Below are 7,500 nucleotides of genomic sequence, written 5' to 3'. Positions count from 1 at the left end.
TGGATGTTGTTTGTTGTTCAAAAGCAGCCTGTATTACACTAAACATTAGCTCTAGACAATAGCTGTCATGCAGACTCTCACCAAATTAGTTCATGTGCAGTATGTACTTATGCTGAATACATGTGTATTGGAAATTCAGAAATTGTCCTGTTTTTGTCCGGGTGTTGTAAATGCTGTACAGACATTTGAAAACAAACTTTATTTAGTAAATCAGATATCTTCACTATCACATCCAGGTCTTGCCTCATGGCTTGGTCCTGTTTTCCAATAGATTAACTATAAACCTATAAAAAAGTACATGTATATTTTGACTTTGATCTGTTATACAATTAGGGGATTTGTTTTATATTAGCCTACTTTTTAAATATTACTTATTATCCACACTTGTGGACTATAAAGTATTCATTCATTCATTCATTCATGCATTCGTCACAGAAAGTACCCACTAGTGCTCACTGCTACTCTCCACCCCACCAACCTCAATGACATAATAGCCCATTATTTTCAAAGTGTGAACTGTTGTGGTTTGTTTGTTCGCTTGCCAGGCCAGGCCTCTCTTTCCACCGCCCTATGCCCAGGAGGTCGTGTGGCTTTCGATTTGCTTGTCATGAGATTAGTGTGATGCATTGATTGACGCTTCACAACTGAGGGGCATGTTCTATGTCCTATGTTATAATCTTACTGTCACCACAATTGTACTGTTACTTCGGTACTGTCATAGCAATGTTGTTATGATGTAGTTGAATATTTTCAGCAAACAGTGAATAGGCCGGCCGGCTAACCCATCTGCACTAAGAGGCTACAATAGTCTTTTCATTGGCTTACAGTATGTTTTGTTTGTGGCTGTGCTTCTTCTCAGTGCACTGACCTGGGTTACCACTTGACGGTGACGCGGGTGATGCGGGGCTTCCTGTCCCATCGGCACCGCATGCAGCAGAACCTGAAGAACGGGCTGCAGCAGCTGGACACGGCGGTGGGCGGGCTGGACCAGGGCCAGGACCGCGACGGCCTGCTGCAGGCCCACAACACCGCCTTCTGCCTGCCCTTCCGCTTCCACTACCAGCCCCACGAGGGAGACCAGGTAACGGAACACGGTCACGCTATAATGTTCTTAAGGTCCTCCTGCATTCTATCTAGCTTGGTTTCTACCAGACCTCTGTGTGTGTGTTTTTAGCTCTGGAACCCCCTGGTGGCGCTCCAAACACACACGTTGGTCTGGGAGCATGTAGCAGGATCCCATTTCTCCAGTCAAAAAATAAGCATTTATTGCTTCAATATCAATGGCATCGCACATTGAGGAGTCACAGGATGTATTGCAGACTATATTGATGCTTTAGAGATTCCACTTCCAGCCTCACGAGGGAGACCAGGTAACGGACCACGGTCACGCTTTATGTTCTTAAGGTCCTGCCCCTGTAAAAAAAAAAAACGCTTTTGTCTCATTGTCACTGAAAGTCAGCGCCAATTGACCAATGAAGATTATAATATGCAGAACTGATGCAATGTATTTATATATATACTTTTAAATATGTTGTGCAAGTGTTGGAAAATGTTAAAGTTTTAAGATGTTTACTAAGATAGATTGGATAAACATGTAAAAGAGGCAATGATACAGTAAGGAAGGGGATAAGGTACGTTCTACTCTGTTGTGATGCAACGGCGGGGGGCGGGACATCGCCATGTTGGCGGCGGAAGTAGGGAGTAGAGTGCCTTTTCCCATGCTTCTCTATGTGCGACTGAAAGCAATGTACCTCCGAAGCAATTCATGCCATGCATGCTCTGTTTCTTTCAAACGATAGTTTCCCGTCCCTTTCAAACCACCCCGGTATTCTTTTTTGACCGACCCCTTGTTTGGAAGTGTTATTAAAATAGTTTAAATGACCAATGAGCGCTGTTATCTGGGTTGATTGACAGTTGACATTCTTTAGAATTATTTTTTGATTGACAGGGCGTCGTCAAGGAGACGTTCGACTCAGTCAGTCCCGCGCCGGTGTCGTGCCAAAAAGTCCCTCCAGGGAAGTCCCTACTTTGAACAACTTCATCACGACTTTGATGGATTATTTCATTGATTCACTTTCCTAATACTTAGGTCTTGTTGTGCCTTTGGATGTACTAATCCGTATTCTGTCGGAAGCTCTGCAATTTTGGTAAGTAAAATAAAAAAAGTACAAGAGCTCTGTGGCTGTTTGACCAAAATGACTGAGGTGTACAATATGCTAGCTTGTTATTAGCTCTTGTTGATCAATATGTAAATAGAGCTCTAGCTATGTTTGGTGTTTGGTCTGTCGATTTGTTAAGCAACTTAATTCTAAGTTGAATGTCAATCGTATTATGACCAAAGCGTGTATGTTTTGGCGTGCATCAGATGTGTAGACACCCTCCCTCCGCACCGTAATCTGCAAATAGCTCATCGTACTCCTGTCAACGTCTTCTTGGTGCAAAGATATTGCTTTCTGTAGCTAGCATGCATGGTCGTGTGTGTGTGATTTCACCAGCTGCTATGCGGTTGACTCGGAGGAGAGATAAACATAGCCCGAGAACAATATAAACAATTTGTTTAATGCATTTCGAGCACATAATAGACAACCCAGAATTTCCCCTAGCACCACTCAACTACAGGCCTGTTCAAACAAGAATTCAGGACGAGACGTTGTCTGTTGTTTACATACTGTAGTTCTAGGCAATGCAAGGACCGTCTGTCCTTGCATTGCCCAGCAGCTAAGATATTCAATGCTATCGCACTTTATGGCTTTTGAGTAAAAAAATTCGCCTCATTAGAACCAGATTCTATAAGGACTGATGGGACATAGGATACGATGCTCTGTCTAGTCAGTTTTGCTGTTTCACTCAAAACATTGCGATCAATGCCACGTCGTCTAAATGGAAGCGGCTGGATGTATTGCGTTGTGTCGTTTGATTAGGTGTGTATCCTGCTTGTCTTTCAGAGCACTTCAGGCGTCGGTGTAACGCTCTTCGTGTCAAGATAAAAACAGATGCAACATGGACCCTTCCAACCTCAACACCAGTCCAACCAAGGTCAAGTAAAAAATCCAGGTTAGAGGAGGAAGAGGACAGCATCACAACACCACCTGACCCCTTGATATCTGGCATTTGGAGAAAGGTAAGTGTCTTGAGCTGATCAATGTCTATAAACAGAATGTTTGGATGCACATAGGCCTAACTTGCTTTATGTGTCGTCTGATCAGTGTTCAGCAAGTTACTGAAAAGCTGCAATACATTACCGATTACACGTTACTGTCATTTAAAAATAATCCCTCACATCATAATATTACTAAATGTATGTAGGCCATTACAGTTATTTTGCATTACTTCAGTTACTTTAGCCAAAATAATTGCCAAAATATGGATCTGGTGATTTACAAAGGTAATGCATTACATTGTGGTTTCCGAACTTTTTTCCATGTGCACCCCCTTGTACATTTCAATGTGGTTTGCGCAACCCCTAAGTGATGGTCCTCTTGTGGTAGGCCACGCACCCCCAGGGGTGCTCACACCCCTGTTTGGGAAACCTGGCCGTAATTAATTACTTTTGTAATGTGTTACCCCCAACACTGCGTTTGATTTGGTGCATATTCTGTTTGTCTTTCAGGGCACATCACAGTCGTCTGTGTGACACCCCCTCGCTGCATGCCAGCACCCAAACCAAACCACCTCCACCACCACCGGTCAGATCATCTCGGTATGCACAGCAGTCTGAGGGGACATTAGTACATATCAATATATCAAAAACATACCTAGACTAGTGCTATGAGACATGTTATGTGCTTGGGAAGTGAGGTGCACTACTGCTGTTCTAAGCCTAAGCATGGCTAAGGGGTGGTACGGTCATTGGCACTCGACGTCACATAGGCTGTCTACCCTTGGCCTACATATTCCTGAGAACTTTGCGTGTGCCTTATTTGGTTGCTGAAAATCAAGTCTGCACACTAAGCTCTCGTTTCACTTCGTGTGATGGTATGATTCTTACATTAATTATTTTGCTATTGGATTTGTGTTTATTGTTACAGCTGAAGATGTGTACAGTACGCTCCTGCCTGCATCCTACCACCACAAGTTCACCCCAGAGGATCTGCTGTCGACAACCATTGTGAAATCGTTGCAATTATGAAACACACTTAATAAATGCTAGTACATCACACACATTTTGTTTCTGAATTGTTTTCCAATATTGGTTAACACACTGTTGTTACAACATCTGTTTAGGTCAGGGGTGGGGAACCATGTCTCAAGGGCTGTTTACGGCCCCTCAGGCCATCTTATCCTCTCCCCAATATAATATTAATGTTGTACAGCTTCACGTGAAATATGACATATTTTGTAAAGGCATCTTAGAAATTACATCAGCAATACAATTAAATTATATTCAAGGGACCAAGAGAAGGTGGGGTCTGTTGTAAAGCTGGCCACCTTCAATATAGGCCAAAAAAGCTGGGGGGAATCCCTTTTTTGTGTTCATAGTACGGCCCTTGGAGGACTTACATGGTCGTTGAAGGACTTTGAAGTGGCCCCTCAAATGAAAAAGGTGCCCTGCCCCTGGTTTAGACGAATGGCCAGACAAATGTTAAGAATTGAAGTAATGCATTTCTTAGAAGTGGGAAAGAACATCCACATAATGATTTGCACGTTTAGAAAGCACACATGTAAGAAGACACTGAAGTCAAGATTTCATTTTAATCTGAATTTCAAGTACTCAAAATACCAGATGGTGTAATTGTCATACTGTATTACCTATGCTTTACTAACTGAAAGGTTCTGGGGTGCCTACCGTTTACTTAAGTAATATGATTTAAGAATGAGAAGGGTTTTTTTTTATTCTGAATCTTCTCGAAAACTGGGGGGAGGCTTGTCATGACGGCTTGACTGCAATCTTCACTCTGGATGACTGCTTGATGATGAGGAGCCTTTCTTCAACGTCCATGGTTTGTGTCTGTCAAACGGAAAGGTTTAATTAATTGGTTTGCACGTTATTTGTAGAGGGATTTATTACAGCAGCTGTGGGTAAATATGCTAAATGTCCGTATAGGGGGTTAACTTGGTGTGGCAGACAAACATTCCTAATAATATTTAACGCCAATGGTCGCAGATGTTAAAATATTCAACGTGAAACTGAACATCCAAGGGCTCTCGCCTGCACAACTTCAATGATGCTACTGAGATAGGGCCTACATTGCAGACTTGGATAATAGTTTTCGGCCAAATAATACGAAGACCCCAAATAGCACATATGCACTTTCCGTGTACAGTTCAGTTTGCAACTGTACAATGTGTCTGTACATTACGACATGCCGTTACAATGTGCTGAAGTTAAGTTAGCTCTAATGCCATTTGGCTGGCTCAGGTTAGCCGCTAAGCTAAATAATATCACCGTATGGTTTCATAAGCCTTTCAAGATTTCGTTGGCCCTAGTACCATTTCATAAATATCATATTGGTATTCTCCACACTTACCGATCACCAGTTGTATTTCAACTTGCGTTGGTGGTTTTGTGACAATCAGGGTTTTCGGTGTTGACTATTTCCACAGCTGAGGACTTTTAATAACTTGAGACGCCATGACATATTTTCATCTGACGATGCTCCAGCATCGGGTGGGAGCGCGGGACATATGACTTCAAGTAGGTGTTTTTGGATTGGCTGGCGCTGTCAGCGATGTCGACCTATCAGCAATGTAGCTGAACGTTGCCATGGTGATTATTTCACTTCCGTATTTTTGAGGCGGAAGTAAATCAGCCGCGGTTGCATCAAAACCGTTGAATGGAGTTCTATGGAACCACCTTCTCCCCTTATGTAGACCTCCTTGAAAAGAGGCAATGAATCAGTGAGAGGGACACATATTGCAATACACCATAAGGAATGGAAATGTGTTTTAAAATGATATTTAAGAGAGCAGGGATCCTCCTAAAATGAGATGGAAGATAGCTGCCTCAACTATTCGTTACATTCTTGATAGAGCTGTGGTAGCAACACCATGGAAACATCATGTTGCCTTAATGACATACAGTAGCTCCCTATAACTGAGGAATGCACTAGCAGCCTGAGAACATAGAATACTTTGTTTGGGTGCCAGAGTTGCTCTAAACAAGTCTATTCATTCAGCACGCGTCTTGGTGATACATCTATTTTAGGGTCTACCAAGATCCGATCTTAATTTATGGGCTATTTACATTGCAAGTATTTGCGTTTTCCGGGAAATACTGTCTGGACATGAGAAGGGCATCGCTGAAATGACTGTGAACACCCACATAAACGTTTGACAGCTCTGTTCTAAAATAAGGCTTCAAACATCATTTTCTGTGGGTTATTTTCCAACTATTGTCAGCATGACAAGTGTGGCAGAGCAGAACAACAAGATGATTTGAGCAGCGTTTGTACAGTTTGGCAGATAATTGGCTTTAGTTTTGACGGGTAAAAAGTTGGATAGTTGAAAGTGCAGAGTTTCCCATCGCATATCAGAATGATTATTTAAGTTGCTTGGCATGATGTTTTTTTTGCTGTTCTGCCTCTCTGGCTTTCATGTTAATGGAACGCCTGGCAGAACAAAGAGCTGACCACAGCATATAGCTGACCAAACAATTTTGCTAGGTGGCACGTAAAGTCCTGTATCCAGTAGCGCACTATTTTACAGATTCATCTGCAGCCAGCTGGCACAGGCCAACAGGTAAAGGCCACGCTGCATAAATGGAAACTACAGTATTTTGGCCCAACAGAATCGTTTTAGCTTTAGTGCTATGATCAAAATGTTAAGTGCAATCTTGGGTTTTTTTCCATTAGTTATTTGGCTTTCCCAACCTTCGCCTGTATTTCAGGTTAATGTCGAGTCAAGTGAAGTCAGTTTATTTGTACAGCAAATTTCAACACCACTGCAGTTGAATGGGCATGCTTTTCAGAAAATGGCAGTAGTGAAGAAAGTACTAAAAATGTTTTAAGCCATCCCTTATTTAATTGACAGCCAGTTGGGTTTAGCCTGAATAGCAATGATATAGCAGAAGGAGAGCGCTCTCTCCTTCTAGAATAGCAGTGTGTGCTAGTGCATGTTCTAGGATCATCCAATCTTCCGTGTCCAAGCCCCTGCATGAAGCACACAGCATGATGAGTCAGCCTCGCATCGCACAGTACATGAACCTTATATCAGACGGTACATGAGCTTCGTATCAGACAGTACATGAACCTCATTAGATGCTGGGCATGCATCTGGCCAGAGCTAGAGCATCTCTCTGGACTCACGCAGTGCCATTAAAGAGGCACCCTCAGACACCAGACGCCGACGAGCACTTTTCAGTAATTGGCTATCGCTAACAGCCCTACACCAGGGATGCTATCTCTCTTCCAGACCCATGGCCCATTTGGCCTTCGGATTAAATCGCATGTAAATCGCAATGCGCCTCTTAAGCCCAAAACAGGGACGTAGAGCCAACGCAGAGTAGCCTTTGCCAAGTTAAGGTGGGCACGTAGGCAGAGGGTAGAGGCAGCGAAACATCAG

At 42.9% G+C, this 7,500-nt stretch overlaps 1 protein-coding gene and 1 long non-coding RNA gene across 5 annotated transcripts in view; both read left to right on the top strand.

Annotated features, from left to right (window-relative positions):
• The window catches only part of arhgap4b (Rho GTPase activating protein 4b), a 74,290-nt gene that overhangs the window by 33,344 nt on the left and 33,446 nt on the right, over positions 1–7,500 (top strand). For all 4 annotated transcript variants that reach the window (XM_063208097.1, XM_063208099.1, XM_063208096.1 and 1 more), the window contains one exon: positions 860–1,081. In XM_063208097.1, coding sequence (XP_063064167.1) covers positions 860–1,081 — 222 coding nt within the window. The remainder of the gene's footprint in view (positions 1–859; positions 1,082–7,500) is intronic.
• LOC134456658 (uncharacterized) lies at positions 2,989–4,159 on the top strand. The gene is made up of 3 exons (XR_010036352.1): positions 2,989–3,121; positions 3,611–3,700; positions 4,029–4,159. It is a non-coding gene; the product is annotated as an uncharacterized LOC134456658 (long non-coding RNA).

The sequence above is a fragment of the Engraulis encrasicolus genome, chromosome 10 (genome assembly GCF_034702125.1).
Source record: "Engraulis encrasicolus isolate BLACKSEA-1 chromosome 10, IST_EnEncr_1.0, whole genome shotgun sequence".
Taxonomy (NCBI): domain Eukaryota; kingdom Metazoa; phylum Chordata; class Actinopteri; order Clupeiformes; family Engraulidae; genus Engraulis; species Engraulis encrasicolus.
Note: the sequence above shows the minus strand (reverse complement) of the source record. Positions and strands in the feature narration are given on the sequence as shown.